At 38.6% G+C, this 18,508-nt stretch overlaps 1 protein-coding gene across 2 annotated transcripts in view; it reads left to right on the forward strand.

The window, feature by feature from the left end:
- The window catches only part of ANO2 (anoctamin 2), a 175,356-nt gene that overhangs the window by 59,943 nt on the left and 96,905 nt on the right, over window positions 1-18,508 (forward strand). For both annotated transcript variants that reach the window (XM_052690528.1, XM_052690529.1), the window contains one exon: window positions 1,311-1,375. In XM_052690528.1, the coding sequence (XP_052546488.1) occupies window positions 1,311-1,375 (65 nt within the window). The remainder of the gene's footprint in view (window positions 1-1,310; window positions 1,376-18,508) is intronic.

The raw sequence follows: 18,508 nt of genomic DNA on the forward strand, positions 1-18,508 counted from the left end.
CTGCTTGTTACCGGTCTCCACCTGGATATAGTGCCATTCACCACAACCCTCTGTCTACATCCTTCCAACCAATTCCTTATCCACCAAATAGTCCATCCCCAAATCCGTATATCTTCAATTTAGAGATAAGGGTGTGGTAGGGAAACATATCAAAGGCCTTGCACAAGTCCAGGTAATCTGGTTACCTTCCCTTTGTCCACCAGTGTTGTCACTGCATCATAGAAGGCCACCAGACTGGTCAGGCATGAACTTACTTGAGAAAGCCATTCTGGCTCTTGGTTCACCCGCTCATCCCTATGTACTTTAACATGCCTTCTAGGAGTATCTGTTCCACAGTTTTCCCAGGCATGGAGGTGAGGCTCACTGGCCTGTAGTTTCCCGGATCCTTCTTCCTCCCTTTCTTGTTAATGGAAGTGATGTTTCCATTGTTCCAGTCCCTAGGGACTTTGCCCAACAGCCAAGACTTTTCAAATATGGTGGAGAGCAGCTCAGCAACTACATCAGCTAGCTGTTTTAGGACCCTGGGATGCATGACATCTAGCCTCGTAGACTTGTCTCATTCAGTCTCGTGAGTCCATCTCATACTTGCTCTGCCCTTACAGCAGAGGAGGATTTACTCCCTCAGTTACCAGCTAGAGGTTCAGGGGTACAAACTTCAGGTACGTGAGAAATATGAGAATTCAGCCTTTGCGTCTGGCTGGAGAGAAGACTGAGGCTGCATAAGGAGAGAAGGAGCTATATATAGTGTCCACTGGACACAGTGGTCTCAATAGTTGCAGAAAAGTCTTGCCACATTTCTTACATCTTGGTATATCTTATCAGCTTACCAGTTTTGAACTCTTCTTGGCTCACTTCACCTTTTAGCTGAAAACACTGTACAGTACTTACTTGTGGTATAATTCCAGGCATTAAATAAATTATATTAAAGAAGAATTTTAGTGTAGGAGTATAATTGTTTCTTTCCAAAGACTTTCATGAGGCTATGGAATTTTTTCCCTTCTCTTTAAATACTTGTTTCTAACATTACAGTCTAATAAATATGATGTGGAGGAAGTAGGCATACGGAGAAAAGGCTTGTTTACCCCAAACTTGAATTCATGGCATGATTGAAATCTTCTACAGCTGTTAAAAAAATGTATGTGAAAGTTTGTACTGAATTTCAGAAAACTGTGTGGGTTTTGGTGGTTTTTTTTTTTTTTGTTTGTTTTTGCTCCATTTATTTAACTTTTTGACAATGTCTATAAAAACTAACAAGAACAGTTATCTCAATTTAATTTTTTGTTTTTTTCTGTTTTTATTTTATTATTTAGTTGCTGTATCGAGAATGGGCAAGATATGGAGTATTTTACAAGTTTCAGCCAATTGACCTCATAAGGTAATATGGACATAAGGACAACAGGAAACCCTGTTCTTATCTGATACAGATTAATAGAGTTCCTGTAGTTACTTCAGCATGTGACATCTTGGATTGATTGATACATAAGCAAAATTTCTACCTACTTTTCTGTAGTTCTGATGATAGCTTTCTTTCTGTATATCATGTTATCCTAAAGAAATATAATATTTCTGATTACTTTCATGAATTTTTATTGGACTGTGATCAAAGCTGTCAATAACCAGAAGCAGTTTGTGAAAGTATTTGTCAGTTTTGAAATTGATTTATTTTAATTCTGATTTTACAAGTTTATTTATATGAAAACATCCATGTATTCACAGTGTTTTTGCTATTTGAATTTGAATTTTTAAATTTATGCCATTCTTCAAACAGAGAAGTTAGATTTAAATATTGGCAAAGCAAAACCATCACACTTCTTAAGGAACTTCCATCATACCTATTAAAACATAAATAAAAGGAAAAAATCCCACAATATTTGTTGTATACTAGAAATATTAGATTATAAAAAAATAAATGTACTATGATATTAGCAAACAGTGAAAAAAATACATCTGTTTTTTGATATTTTTTCTACTTCAGAAAAAAATGTTTATTTCTGACTAATCAAACTGCAACTGGTCTTTATTACACAATTACCCCAAAGTGACTAGCTGCAAGAGCTAGTGTTAGTAATGTCAAGAAGCAATATCATTTGCAAAATACAATAATTATGTTTTGAATATTATCGAAGCCCTGCTTCAATATCATTTATCATAAACTGAAGTATTAAATTTATGACATGCAGAATTGAATTTTATGGACTGTAAGATGTTTCAAATTGGCAAATGGAAGAGAGACTGTTAGATCTTAGTGAAGTTCTGCAATTTCACAGAACTTTCCTCGAAACAGAAATTTCCCTTTTTGCCATAATATTTCCATGCATAATTTACATATTTTTTGACAACTTGTACCTACCTTTTTCTAGGCCAGACTACTGGATGAACTATGTAAACCCAAAATTAGATTACAATACCTGATACACTCTTAGTAGATTTTAAAAATCTTCTGTCAAACCATGAAGAAATTCTCAAGTTTTACCAGACTCAGCAGCTTAGCTGAATTAAAAATAGAGGCACATCTGCTTCATCTTCATTTATATCTTGTTGTCCTCATTACGATGTTATATTATATGATTTCATAGAAATTCTGTGGGAAAGAAAAAAATGGTCCAGACATGCAATTGATTCTCTGTTCTCAGTGTTGATTTTTCTTTCTTTTGTTTTTTTCTTTGCTTGACTGCAAGTTTGACAGTTACCTGTAAAATAAATATGGTTTTTATTTTCTGGGTAAAATTAGAGCTTTATAATTTAAATACTTGAGAAATTACCACACTTTCTGCAGCTGGACTGTTTTTTTTACATCTCTGTATTGTGGCAGGGAGGAGGGAAATGATTACTGCTACAACATGTCTAAAAATTGCCTATTGACCTCATATTTTGAAAAAATATTGTAATTTTTCAGATTGATTAGACTATACTCTTTTTTTTTTTTTTTCTGGTTATGGAAGCACTGTGTAAGTTCACAAACTTACATTCAGAATCTGATGAACACAAACACCATTTATTTTAGCTTATATAAAAATTTTGTTTAGTGTGATATTTTTCCAATACATTATATCTTTTGGAGTATGTTGTACCCTAAATTAATTGGCCTTTTAAATCTAATTTTTAAGACAACATGAAACAGTGTACATCTTTTTAAGTCTTTCACCTTTACTCATTGAGAATGCAGATGAAAGGCTGTTCTTTAACCCAAGATGCCTATAGTGGAGGACTCTATATGGCACTTGTAGAATTATCTGTTCCTTCAGTTCCTTGCTACTGTTCAAGGTTACTGGTGTCCAAGTGACTATATACCAGTGCTAGAAACTGTGTATTTATTATGGTCACTCTTGGCACAGACTGTGACTCTTTGAGGTCCTTGCTAATGGTGTTATTCTAAAGGAGTAATAGTTGTATGATTGGTCTTCAAATGTTTTCATGGTTTTAAAAATGTAAAATTAAAAAAATAAAAAAGAAAGAACGATAAAGAGAAGCACTGCAATATTTGCTGACAATTTCATTGATTCCTATGTTCCTATTAGTAGAAGTATTTTGCTCTGGCTAGTATGCCTTTCTTTGGGGATACAGGAGACAAGTCATTTTTTATTATAAATTAAGAAATCCAATGATGAATGGGGAGAGCTTCTCCAAATGAGAATACAGTAAGACTTCTAAATTTTTATGCAGAAAAATTTCAAACAAAAATTTTAAGTGGATTTATAGAACAGATGCGTAGATACTGAAGTGCAAACTGAGGCTTGAGTTATATTAATTTAATTTTTGCTTGCCCAACTCAGATGCCAACTCAAAAAATGAGGCATTTTTTGAGAGGGAAATTTTAAATTATTTTCTATCAGATATACCTGACTTAAAAAGTAGAAAATACAAGTTGCAATTCTAATAAGTGCTGAATTCTAGAGATATGTCTGTAATAAACATAATTTAAGTATTGATTTATAGTAGAAAAGACTTTATCTACTGTAGATGTCTTGTAGGTGTGCCTTTATCAACTCTAGTTTCCCTTAGCCCTTGTAATGTAATTTAAAAAGAGCTATAAAATCTACCTGTGATTATTTTTTTTTTAATCTATGCTTGATGCTCTTAAACATATACCCAGACTTGGTTTTTACTAATTTTTGTAGTTAACGAATTTGTCATTTTCCTAATAGCTAATACCAGTGTTGACCTGGAGACAGGTAGGGTAGGACACTCCCTAGGAGTTTATGAACCTTCCTGAAGAGAGCAGGTTTTGTGAAGACTACAGTATGTTAAATAGACTTTTAATTATGTGATTCTAGAATGAATAAGTTTTGTATAGGGACCTCCGGAGGTCCCTGAACTTAATCCATGATCACACCAAGGCTGATTTGAAAGCTAGATCAAGTGACTTGCAAACTTGAAATTTGTGAGGAAGGATATTCCATAGTATCATCTCCAGCACTGCAGCCCTCTCAAGGGGGTGAAAGATTTCCATCTGTCCTGTCCAAATTTGCCTTGGAATAACATCCAACCTTCTCTCTTGTCCTTTATCAGGGCACCTCTAATGATTTATGGCAAGCAAGAAAGCAGCAAATTGAATTTATAATGAATTATGCGTCTGATTCTATGTAACCTTCATCACTAAATGAGAGATGAAGTGACTATGCTGAGGTTACTGATATCACAAAAAGTTGGCTATCTTTCTCAGACAAAAAGCATACTTAATGAGTATCTTGAAACACCTGCAGATAACATCTCTGTATGAACTGAAATACTGGACAGGAGCTCATCACTTTAAAGAGCAGACTGTGTTTTGTTGTATTTTTATCAATGTAAAATTACCTCACTCTGATTAAGTGCTGGAGTCATAGAATATTCTAAGTTAGAAGGGACCCAAAGGAATCATCAAGTCCAACTCCAGGCTCTACACAGGACTACCCAAAATTCAAACAGTGTTTCTAAGTACATTTTGAACTTCAGCAAGTTCACTGCCATGACCACTTTCTTGGCACCCTCAGGTCCTGTTGCTGTCACTGAAGAGCACCTGCCTCTTCACTCCCCTTGTGAGGAAGTTGTTAATACCACAGTCTCTTCTTGATTAGGCTGAGCAAACTAAAGTATCTTGGTCTCTCCTCATATGAGACCTCTAGGTCTCTGGACCTTTCATCATCTTTGTTGTCCTCTGGATGCTCTCTAATTGTCATTTTTCATGTTTTCATTTCTATTTCCTTCTGCTAATACTTCCTAATAACAGCCTACATAGTCTATAGCATGATTACTTTCTAAACTCCAAGTGCCAATACATACTTATCATGATGTAAAGCTTGAAGTGGAGAAGATACAGTCACTGTAAAGATTAAGGTTATGTATACAATAATGCTTTTTGCAGCAGTTGATGGAAAAATGTATTAGCTAAAATATTATTTATAGGGTATAGCAATGTAAATAAAAACATGGGAGTTTCAGTTATTCTATGTAATATATTTCTTCCCTCCTACTTTCAACTATATTTTTCTTATGTATGGAAAATTGTTTCAAACTAGTGTATAACGAATTCTGAGAATTCTTTGTAGTGTGCCATTCTGATCTTGATCTTGACTTAGCATCTGTCAATTCTCAGTTCCTACAGTTGAATACTCTCTTCTTAAATCATAGCAGCTGATATCACTGTGTGCCATTTTTTAAAGAAAAGATACACCTATAGTATTCTGAACTTTATTTGTCTCAGGTCTGGATTGTGTTGCAGCATCTTGGATCCTGTTTAGTGTGATGTTCAGTGTAAGTAATTGGACTCCAAACTGTTCTTACTGGTTTGCCTGGTTTTCTTTTTAATTCTTCCAACAATCTTCACCACAAAAACCAAAATGGGTAGATCTGCTTCATCTATTTAGTATACAGAAATTTTAAAGGAATGATAGAGTAAGAAAAGGGGAGTTCTGAAGAAATGGTGTTTTAATTTTATTAGAGATAAGTGTTTCCTCTTTGACAGGACTGTAGTTAAGATCAGCTTCTTATACAGCATTCCCACAACTGTGGCAGTCTGTTCCGATTAATACCTTAGCAAATCATGGCTTCTTTCACCATGGCTCTTTGTGGATGCATCTTCATCTCCAAAGAGAAAATATGTGACACTGTATATAGTCTGGAACAGCAAGAACTTGAAATTAAAGGCCTGTGATGCATTCCGTAATTTCAGAGGTACATTCAAATGTTGGTCAGTCAATTTTTGTGGTAATTATGGCACCACTGTTCCTCAAAATACAAATTTTCCTGTAGGTTTAAATTACTCTGTTTCTCTCTTAAGTCATCATTATTCAATTATTAGCCAAATGTACAATATTTACTTTTTATAAAATGTAACCACATCATGGTATGTGGTTGACTCAGATTGCGGTTGAACAACCCTCTCAAATGCTTGCTTTAGTGCTAAACCTAATCAGTCTTGACTAATGTTTTGGAAGAGAGATACATGTATAACGAATCAATCAATATTGGGCCGGCTGACCCAGCAGGTCAGTCTTACACTTCATAGATTTGCAATAAGTATTTACATCTTTTCTGAAAGCCAGGTTTCAAAGCAGAGAACAATGAGTCAAGTCTTACATACACAATCAGCAGACTGAAAGTAGTGAGCCTCTTTCAAACACTCATATGATTTTCACCAGCTCTCCTGAGGCTGCAGAGAGGCTGCAAAGACGACACTATGGTAGCTAGGCAGTATAATAATACCCTGTTGCTAATGCATGAAGAATAGTAATGTTATGATCTTTTCTCTCTGCTGAAGCAACTGTTGTTTTCTACCTTCTGAATAACATCGTTCATGAAGGGGGGTCTTCACAGTATTACAATTAGGAGATTTTTGCTTTTCTCTACCTGACTGCTTGATTGCTTATTTAATAGAAATGCATTTTAAATGGAAAACTGTCATGCACCAGGTTTACCCTTTGATTCTTTTATTCACTGGATGTCAGTGGCTACTGCTTATTTTATGAGGGTTTGCTTTCTCTTTGAGAGCAATGACTATTCCTGCAATAGTGTTCAAGCTGATTTCATGCTTAGTCTACTGAATTACAGCAGAATTCTTCTGAGATAGCACTGATGTATGGGAACCTGGAGAGGGTCCTCTTATGACAGGTGGGTAACAAGAGTAAAAAGCATTTCTTGATAAATAACTGTTCTATACAGAATTATGGGAACACTGCAATTTTTCCCTGAATGTCTTTAACAGATGTATCTCTAATATTCACAAAGATGCTGAAACTTTAAACAAGGAATTCTTTATTAGGAAAAGGAGGAGAACACAACTTTAAGCTTGGGAAAAAGCAATAATCAAATGGAAGTAGAACTATGTACAAAAATGCTTGTGAGTTCTAACAGTAATTCTGACAGAAGTTCATCCAGCTCCTTTCCAAGCCTCTGCTGAGAACATCTGAAGTAATAATGAGTGCATCTTGCTATAACCTTTTTTTCACTTGAAGTCCAACATCTTTTTACAGTTCCAAAGAACTCTGCAACAAAGGCTTATTACCACCATGGACTATGTTCACCTCGTAGTTCATGTGCATTAAATCACTACGTAGAACTGGAAGTACTATGACAGCTTTCACTCAAACTTGACTTTGTCTTTTGCGCCAGGTTTAATAGAAGAGACTTTCCAGGAGAGAGTAAGGAGATAGGACCTTGCTTCCTCCATTGTTATAGTTCTTTACCCTTCCCAGCGTCTGTGTGATCTAATTAACCCTCGTGACCTCTCTTTTTCAAGGTCCATTCCATTATCCCTCATGAATCCAGTTTATTTATGAACAGACATTTTTATCACATCATACTTCAATTAAATGGACTGTTAGATTCTTCAGATAAGGGCACCACTTTTCATATACAGTTGTAGGGAGTTTCCCCTCCAACCATGGGACTTCTTATTCCAGGGCTCACATGAGTGCTGCTGTCTGTGTTCTTTAAAAAGTAGATTTCTGCTCATGACACATAAATCAACATAGAATTTATCTTCAATTATTCTGCTGCTTGCAGGCCTGTGAATGGAGTTTGATGATTTACTTACAGCTCTGCATTTAGAAGTCTTCACCAGTCCTATAGGAAATGGTTCCCGCTGTCCATTTTGGCAAGAGCTTGGTATTATTTATTGGTTCTGAAATTGAATTTCAAACCAGTAGGCTTGTACTGTAATAATGGGGAAGTCCAGATTCCTGCTTTCTGATGAACATAATCCCCAGGCCTCAGGTTACTTTCAGAGCACTAAGACCCTCATTACCACTGGGACTCTTTACTCCTCTGATAAGGTTTTCAGAAGCCAGATTCAAACGATGTGCATATCTACATTAGGACTTACACAAAGCTGCCTCTGAAGGTGTAAGTGCCCACCCCTTGGATTGCATAGTTTTACAGACAGCTAGAAGTCTGTATCATCTAGTCACAGAATAAGTTTCTTAATGCCTGTGTGGTGTTGAAACTTGACACTTAATAATTTAAATTTCTTATTGGAATTGAGTGATAGGCTCTAATTCAACTGATATCTTTAGAGCTGACATCAATATACTTTGACAAGAAATAAAACAAAAAATCCTATACACTAGAAAAAACAGAACAAATCCTATGAACTTTTATATACATGCATACAAATATTTGTAGGCATTTGGATGTGCATATGGCTGGATACTGCAGGGAGAAGAAAACAGCTGCTGCAATTGAGTGTTTACAGTTCTGCTAAGCTTTCTTTTTAAACTCTCTTCACATCTTAATTTTAGTAGGAATTTTTTGTGCACTTGTCATCTAATTAAGAGACGTAGCCTTTATTAAGACTTTTTCTATATGAAGCACCCAGCTATCTCTGTAAAAAATGTTGCATTAGGATAAATCATACCTTTGTTTGTTTTAGTAACCTGTTGTTTAAGGGTATGTTTGGATACAATAGACAGGAGTCTCAGGAGCAGAGGCAAGCAAAGTAAGCACTTTACTTACTGACCCTCGAGAGATTGGTGAAATACCAAGTAGGAGAAAGAGAAGGAACATGCCTGCAGTAGATTCAAGAGATAGTGCTAGTAGAGTGTCCCCTGCTTCAAGGTGTACTTTTCTTTCTATTCCAATGCAGCCTCCCCCCTGCTTTCATTCTCTCCAGGGTCTACAGGTTTTTTTTTTCACATGTACACCATATCTGTATGACCAGCGCACGATGCAGAGCCTAACATGTGCTTCCAAAAACAAGTTCTTGCAGAAAATAACAAGGTGAGCTCCCTACCAAAACAAGATAAGAGGCTCTAGCCACAACTGCCTCTTTCCATTTAAACTGTCATGTGGACCATAGTTCTAGTCATGTAGCCAACCAGTTATGTTCTCTGTCAGAATCCTTCGTTCCAACACAAAATCACTTTGGCCTGGACATTTTGATCCCTGACACACTTGTCTCCAATAGTGTACAAAAACAAGATGCCAAGATTATGAACAGAGCATAATGTAAGAATTATTCCCTGTAAACACCCACATAAAGGAGGTTTCTAAAGTGAGAAACATTTGAGTGTCCATAGTAAGCACAGAGAACAGAAAAACAAATGTTTTTAATGCAATACAGAGAAGGTGATGGCTGCAACTCTGTATTATTGTCTTGGAGAAATAGTGCAGTTGAAATTATGAAAAAAAATACATCTAATTGCACTTATAGGCAGCATTTAAATGTATGTTTGTTCGTTTGTTTTTGCCTTTTCATTTGTCACAGTCTCAGATGTCTTAAGAACTGGCAATTTAAATTTAAAAAATTAAAAATAAAATTTTATAGATCTCTTACAGTAGTACAGTACAGCCTACAGTAGTAGGATAGTCTTAAGAATGACTGCCTCAAGTTATCCAACATGTATAAAAAGGAATTTATGGAAATTCATGGGAATTTATTTCCTGTCTTTTATGGAAAATTGTACAACTATCCATTATATGGTGTCCATCTGACAGTAGTGATAAATTGCCATCAAAATGCAGCATCTGACGCATGGACTTAGATGTGAATGATCCAAACCCTTATTACAAGTTCTCAAGAGACATTCACAAGTTTCCTTTTTTTTTTTTTTTTTTTTTTTTTTTTTTTTTTTTTTTTTTTTTTTTTTTTAAATTTTCTCATCCATCTTTACAACTTTCCCATTCACCTTTACATGTCAACAGAGTATTCTACAAGCATTCTTTAACCATTCATGTGGGCACTTATCCAATCAGAGCTGAGAGCCAGTCCTTCTTCTACGGGTGTCCTTGGTTCTCATGCTGCTTATCTTGCTCCACAGCTTCTGCTCTGAACAGTATTTCTTGTATTCCCAAACAGAATTCTATTACATGAAATGAATTCAGAGGCTATAGTGAAGCTCACCTATATGAATACGAAGAGCAGGAAATCTTTCAAGAAATATTGGTTATAAATTAATAATTTATAAAAAGAATAAAGTGTCTGAACTTCAAATTCTATTAAACAAGATGAGATAGAAATTTATGGAAACTATTTTGTGAATATTGAAGATGAGGGAAGAAAGAAAATACCAGTGACCTCATGTTTTCTCTAAGTATCTATGAACCTGGGCAAAGTTCTCATTTGCATCAGGGAAAAGCTGGAAGAGTATCAATAGGTGCTAAGGGCCATTAAAAATATATGAAAAAAAGGAAGAAAGAAGTTAAACCTCCTGCCAGTCTGAAAGAAGGGGTCATGCACTTTAAATAGGTTATTCATTTTTAGAGTTTCTTATGAGCAAAAAAGAATGACATGCATAACTGAATGAATTATTTATTCCTTTTATGCAATTTCAGCATAGCGAGCTGAAATGTTTCTGTTGGGAAAATGAACTCCATTCCTCCTAGGTAATCTTTGTTGGTACAGAGTAGTGTTGACTTATCCTCAAGTAGAATCATAGAATCACAAGGTTGGAGAAGACCTACAAGATCATCTAGTCAAACTGCCAATCTGACCTACCTGTTGTGAATTTTGAGTTTGCCAGATTTAGAGATCTAGTGACATTTTTGATTGTCAGGGTTTGATTGATTTAGTAAGAGAGACACTGAATGTTTATAGGTTTTATTGCATGAGTTCTCAAAGCTAAGTGATGAGACACGCATTGCTTTCCTGCTATTGTATTAGTGTCTATCTTGAGTAAATGCCTGGTTACTGCATGGATTCATAGGTATGTAGATTTGTGTAGGCAAAGAATGTGACAGTCAAATTCAGATAACAAAGGAATAATGTAATTAGCAACAATCTTTTCAAACACTGTGTAAAGACTGCTACTACTACATCTGGAAAATTGTATGGATTATCATTTTTATAATTCCACATATCGTATTCTCTTCGTGCCTAGCTTTCCAGTAAAAGTTCTCTTTATCCATAAAGAACATTCTACGAAGTATTTACACTAATCCAGAAATTCTCTGTGGAAGCCGTTAAAGCTTTGTATTTTTCCATAAGAAAGTAGAGAATTTGATTACAGTGTTTCTGACTAGCCAGTATCACTTTTTTTTGCTTACACAGTTGGTAGGTACTCTGCCTTAATTTCGGTCTCAGTCCTCATATCTACTTAATAAGCTTCTATTATTTCTTCGTAAAGAGTACAATAGCTTTTTTAGTTTATAATCCACCAGTATCTCATAATCTGCTCTCCCAGCTATATTCTGAAAACTTATTGGAATGCAAATGATAACATTAGTAAATCTGTGAGATTCAGTGAGTAATTTGTTTTCATTTTACTTCTTCACAGGATAAAGTTTTATCTTTTGCTATTTTAAATTGTTGTTAAAACTAAAGTCCTATATTTTTATCCAAAACTTTTTTGCCAGGTTTTTGAATACATTAAAATTTGGAAACTGAATGATTGCCTCCCACCATACAGATCATCTCCTTAAACAAACCCATTTTACTGTGTTTAATAGTTATTTTAAAGAGTCAAGAGGATGGGGAAAAACACAGTCTTACAGCTAAGTGAATTTCAAATCTTCTGTTCTCTAGGGGATTCCAGTCTTCATCCCACCATAGATTCAAAAAAACAAACAAACAAACAAAAACAAAACAAAAAAAACTTAGTACTTTTTTAAGAAAATGCATCTCTGGCTGCTAGAATCTGTAGTTCAGGCAGATTAGGCTTCAGGTATTATTGGAGATAGCAGCAAAAAAATTGTTAAGTAATAGTTTCAAACAAGAGCTTCAACTAAAAGTTAACTTCATTAAATGGTTTTTGTGGCATCTTTTTCCACTCTAATTTCTGGCTAAAAGAATCAATTCATAAGTTCTCTCTTGGTCTTTGGTGAACACTCTCCCTCAGAATCACTAGAGATGTGTGTTACTTGTTAGAAAAAATACACAGGAAAGGAAATTTTTTTGTAAAAATAAATGCCTTGTCTTGGCTCTGAACTTTTTCCTACATCCTACCAATGATGTCAAGTGTTCCCCAAAAATTTTATAACATTTGCAGATGCATGCACAAACATTAATGGTAGAAATGCCTTTCAGTACTAGGAGTTTGATTCAGGGCTCTTGTGCTGCTTTATCAAATATTTTCACAAGTACCCTCATATTTATTCCTTACTGGATAGTCTTGAACTTTATCTTCTGCTTAAGCAACACTTTGGACAAAACCCCCTTTCATTGCTTTCTGTGTATAGAATCATTTGGAATTTTATTTTTTTTCCTTGAGAATCACCTGCAGCATAGCTGAGGTTCTCTCACAGTTAATTTCTCTCCTGCAAACCTTAATTAAAAAATACTCAATCTGCTGTCAAATTATTCCAAGTGGGGCTGCTTTCTGCCAGGAGGCTTTCTTGGCTTCCATCTTTCTCCATTTTGTGTGCTTTCCATAGATCTGGATTTAGCAATAATACATTTCTGCCTGGGACTGTCTAGACAGAATATGCACATATAGGCTGTCAGGCACTTACATGGTAGAAATCTTTAGGATCTTTGGATGCACAGCGGCCCCAGTGCTGCTGCTGAGCAGTAATTCCACTCAGATGTCCCAGATAGTTTCAATAAATGATTGCATCCTACCCTGAAAATTCTTTCAAGAGGAGAAAATATTCTAAGTCCAGAAAAATTTGGACACAAGTAACTACCGGGAATGAAACAATGAGGTATACAGAAATGTTTTGTCTTATTCCTGATTCTATTGTAGTGACTGGAATTTTATCTATACTCTAGCAGTGTTTTTGAAATAAGCGTACAGTTTTCAAAACTGCAGGTGGAAATATCAGTGTTCTGGAAAATTTACCTCAGTAATAATGAAATACTTGTTTCATTACTGAACTAACTGTTGTACAGTCAATGAATATAGAGATGATACAGTATACCTGAGAGCATGGCTTTTATAGTCATTATACTAGAGCAGGAAAGAACACTCACCCTATCCTGGGCTTGTGTGGGACACTCCAGTGGACCAGATTTCCAGAAGAGATCCTTCCCCACTGGTAGTCAGCTCTTAAATGGGTCTAGGAAAGGTGGAGCCAGGCTCCACCCTTTCCAGCAGCGCAGATGGATTGCCTTCACCTGTGCTCCTGTGGCTGAATCGTTGCTCACCTTGGGTGATTAATCAGAGGTTCAGGCCATGATTGAGCAGTTCCCATACACTCCACCCCTTCACACCATGAGCCAATGATCAGGTTGACTAAAGGCTAAGCTTTTTGTAATACAGAGATCCGATATACCGCAACGCTTATACAATTTTCATCACGACACATATTGGTAAGATTCAAGATGAGTGACAATTGGTGAACGTTGATATTCTATTTTGGGCCAGTGCTCGATGATGTTACTGGAGGTGTGCAGTCGTAAGGTGCAGGTCTGTCCTATGTTCTATCAGTCCCATGTAGACCATCACTGGGTGTTGCATGTGATCTGACAATAGCACTGGAACACTCTGTTGGCATTTTGTTACTTCCAGTGATCCTGAAGGCTCAAAGACTCACAGGGAGTAATACAGATGTTTCAGAGGTACCAGAAGGGGAAGGTCTGGTCTCCAGGGCAAGATACAGGCCGTATTTCTATCTTGGGTCAACACTTCAGCTTGTTCTGGGGCATGTCCTGGCTGCCTATACCACACCTTCTGGATGGATGTCTGAGGCTGCATAATTATATCAGGCATCAGAAGGGGTGTCCTGATCTGCCATAGGGACATGATGGAGGTCCCTTTAGCGATGAAGATCGGAGTGTTGACCACAATATCAGTAGACCTATGTACCTATGTAATACTGAGCCTTCAGCCTCCAATAATATCCCCCAAGGTGCAAGTAGGCCACACCACTTGGGTCCTACCTTCACCTTCCAAGGTCTTTACGGGTACCTGGATCTAAATTCTCAGGGTCAGGGAGCAGAATATTATTTCCATTACAAAGCTGGGGTCTTACCTGATGATCAGTGCCTGTAATTTGGATCCTAAGACCCATGTTGTCTGCAACATTCTCAGGGCACTGGGTCTGCCATCTCAGGGTCTTTCATTCAGGTCCTGCAAGGTTTCATACAGTCTTTTAATGCATCCCTGCAGGGACTGGGAGTCTGTCTTCAGGGCAGCCTTAAGAATACCGTTATAACATTCAATGAGGCCTGCCCCCGTTGGATTATATGGCAGGTAGAATCACCATTCAGTGTTATTTTCTTCTGCCCAGCACTGTATGGCTTTAGTTGCACCAGGAAAATGAGTCCCTTGGTTGCTCTGGATGACTTGAGGCATCCCGTAGGCAGACATCAGTTTATTGAGTGCCTTGATGGTATATGCCTGATTTGCTTTTGGTACTGGATAGGCCTGCAGTAGCCCACTGGCAGTGTCGACACAGGTCAGGGCGTATCTCACTCCCTCAGACTGAGGAATGGGCTCAGTGTAATCAACCTGCTGGAGAGGGTTGTGTCCTCTAGCAAGATGGGCTGTTGTTTCAGGCAACGAACTCGGTCTCATCTTAGAACAACCGTGCAATCCCAGCATGCCTGGATGATGTCCGGTAGCTGTATGGGCAGTCCCCATGCTTTAGCAGCTGCCCACACTGTCTTCTGCCCTGCATGCCATAGCTTCTGATGTAACCAGTGGGTTAGATTGGCAGATCGGCCAGTGGCAGATTGGCCAGGCATGGGCAGCAGATTGCCAATGGCAAATGAGCCAGGCATGGATAGTCCATTTCTGAGTGGCCCACTGTGCAATTCAAAGAGTGAGCCCCTGGTACACAGCCCAGCTATCTGTGCAGATGTTCAGGATACCATCACCGGGTTCCTTGGTTATAACCAACCACACGGCTCGCAGTTCTGCCCATTGGCTGCTCTGACCATCCCCCTCGTCAAACCAGATTGTCTCAGTGGAAGGATGGTATGCTATTGCTCTCCATTTGCTTGGGTTGGCCTTGCTGGACACATGTGTGTACCAGGCATCTTAAGGGATAGGATACTTTCCCTCCTGAACAGGGCTCTTCTCTGGTGGAGTGACCAGTATTTATTTTGGTGCATCTGTGACACATCACTGGGCCTAGGATCTTCTGGAGTTCGTCTTTTAAGGGTGATGACGACAGCTCCTTCGGCTGACGTAGACAACCCATCGTGCCACTGTTTGTGCTTGGGACACCCTTGTCTTAGGAAGGTGGGTCAGATCTTCACCCACCCCTGAATTGGCAGAGTGGTCTTAACTGTTACTTCAGCCATTTGAGTTATCAGCTCTACTGCCTGTTATGCAGAGTAGGCAGCCAATAGCTGTTTTTCAATCATACCTTATCTTTCTTCTGCTCCATGCCATACCTGAGACCAGAAACCAATGGGGGTCTGAACAGAAATCTGGCATTGCCACAGGCCCCAGCCAAAGCCATCTTGAGTAACATGAACATCCAACTTGGCTGGGAGGGTAGGATCAAATATACCCAATGCCTGGGCTTGTTTAACTGCCAGTTTCACCTGTTGGAAAGTGTCCTGTTCTATTTTCCCCCAATTCCATAGCTGCCCCCTTTTTTTTTTTTTTTTTTTTTGAGTCTGTACAGAGGCCTTAGCTGCTGTGCAATCTGAGGTATAAAGGAATGCCAATAACCCAATATGCCTCAAAACTCTTGCAGCTGCTTTGGTGTTGTAGGGACTGGGAACGCCTGAAACTTATCTATGACAGCACTGGGTAGCACTTTGGTCTTTTCTCACCAAACCAGCCCCAGGAATTTTAAGGACAGGCCCAGACCTTGGACCTTTTGGGGATTTATAGCCCATCTCCTCAGTTGCAAATAGGCAGTTAATGAACCTGCTGCCTGTCCTACCACCTCCAGTGAGTTGGATGTAAGCAGGAGATCATCAGTGTAATTATATAAGTTGACATCATCAGGTTTTTTCCAATCAGCCAGGTCATGTGCCACTAGATTATGACAATATGTTGGTGAATGCACGTACCCCTGTGGCAGGACCTGAAAGGTCCACTGCCTGCCTCCCCATGTAAACGCAAACTGATCTTGTGATTCCTCAGCAATTAGGATACTGAAGAATGCATTTGCTGAATCTAGGACACAATGGTAGGTTTTTATCTCCCCTGCTTGATGTGTCCATTAGGGAGGCAATATTGGGTACGGCCGCATGAATTGGCGGCATGACCTTATTTAACTCCCTGTAATCTACTGTCATTCAACTTTCACACTGGCCATATGGGGACCATCCAACTTTCACACTGGCAATATGGGGGACTTATATAGGCTGTGTGCAGGTCTTATAATGCCCACTTTTACTAATTCCTGCACCATTTTTGATATTTCATCCTGCCCACTTGGAAGTCTATCCTGTCTTATGTTAGTAATCCAGTGCAGTTTTGGCAGGCAAATAGGCCCATGTTTCGCATGGCCTCTTAATATTGCCTACACCACCCAGATACTGATACATCTCTGTCAAAGTCTGAACTCTCCCACAGTTGTCTGGAGTGCCGGACCCCATAGAATATCTATGACCAGGATGTATTCCTGGACTGGGGCAATAGATACCTTATACTGCCGGAGTGGGAGACACCCAACCCCTAATTTTAACTATATTTGGGTGACAGGAACAGTCTGTCCCCCAAAACCATCAGTCTGTCTCCATCAAATTTGTTCTGATCTCCGTAGATAATTGATGTCACTGCTCCAGAATCAACAAGTGCTGTAACTCTCTGGACATTTTTCCGGGACTGGTATATTGTCAGCTCTACACAGGGCCTCTGGTCCCATCTGGAGACCCTAGGGGGACTAACATTCCTCATCATGCCATGAACTGGGCTAAAGTCAAGTCTTTTGTTTCAGGTGGCTTGGGCACTGTAGTCTGCGACACCTGAGGGGACTTCTTTTTTCTATTGGGAGCTATTGGAATCTTCTACGTTCCACGTTGTTGTTGGTATTCTTCCGATAACTCTTACCCTTGGTTTCTTAGGGTAGTTTTGGAATCTCTGATTGTCCTTCAGCTGTCTCCACACCTGAAGGAGGATATGATTGGGCTGGCGGTCGATCTTTGCAAATTGGACCCCAGCCCGAATAAGATCGTTAAACATTTGTTTTCATGAGACCCTTACAGGCCCTGACTGAGGATTCCACACAGGTGTCCTCTTGGTTTTAACTACTGGAAGCACCTCTGCTTCTTCTATTATTCAAATATTGCGCCTAGTACGCAGACGCTCTGTCTCCCCCAGATCAGCTACTAACTGGGCAACCTGTTGAACCACAGCCTCCAAAACCACCAGAGGGTTTAATAGAGAAACTAAGGTCCCATATAGGTGAGAAGGGGCCTGCTGTAAGATTAAATCTTGCATACCTGCTGAAAACTTTACCATATCTGGGCTATCAAACGAGTCCTCGTATATCGCTTCTCATATGCCCAATTCACGAATATAATTTTGAAGGTCCTTCATGGAGGACCATAATCCTGTGTTTAATGGAATATCTGATTTGTTCGGCCAAACCATGCGGCACGCTGCTATTAACCAGTCTACTATTGAATGGTTCTCGTTGCTATACTGAACAGCAGCGTACAGTCTCTGCCTGACAGCAGGGTGTATCATCATGGTGGTCAACTTTGATACTTCTGGCCCATTAACCATGACACTTTCTGCCCCTGAATCCCATAATCTAAGTAACCATGTGGGTACACTCTCTTTCGGCCCCTGCCAAAATCTCTGCACCATATCCATTAGTTCTGTTGGTGTATATGGCCTAGACATTACGTGTAAATACATTTGGGCAGGGGGCCATTGGCCAGGGGACACCCCTGCCAGTCTATCTCGTACTTTCCTTGTCTTTTGGGTTATAATAGGAAAGAGTGCCATGGAATCCGCCGTAAGTGGAGCCTCTAGATCTGACAGAGTTTTTGTTTTCCTGTTCAACCAGTTCTGTTACTTCAGAGGTATGGTTATTATCTATTGACATACTGCAGACCTGACCTAGGGAATGTCATGTTGGTCTTTTCCCTGTTAATACTTTAAGTTCATGTTCCAGTTTTTCAATACAATCTTTTAGTACCTGATTTTCACTTTCTAAGGTGTCCGATCTTATCTCAGATTGATTCAAGGCATTTAACAGAAGCCATGCCACTGTGGATGCAGCTAACTGCCTTTATTTTGTA

Source organism: Tympanuchus pallidicinctus, unplaced genomic scaffold (genome assembly GCF_026119805.1).
Source record: "Tympanuchus pallidicinctus isolate F22 unplaced genomic scaffold, pur_lepc_1.0 scaffold27, whole genome shotgun sequence".
Classification (NCBI taxonomy): Eukaryota; Metazoa; Chordata; class Aves; order Galliformes; family Phasianidae; genus Tympanuchus; species Tympanuchus pallidicinctus.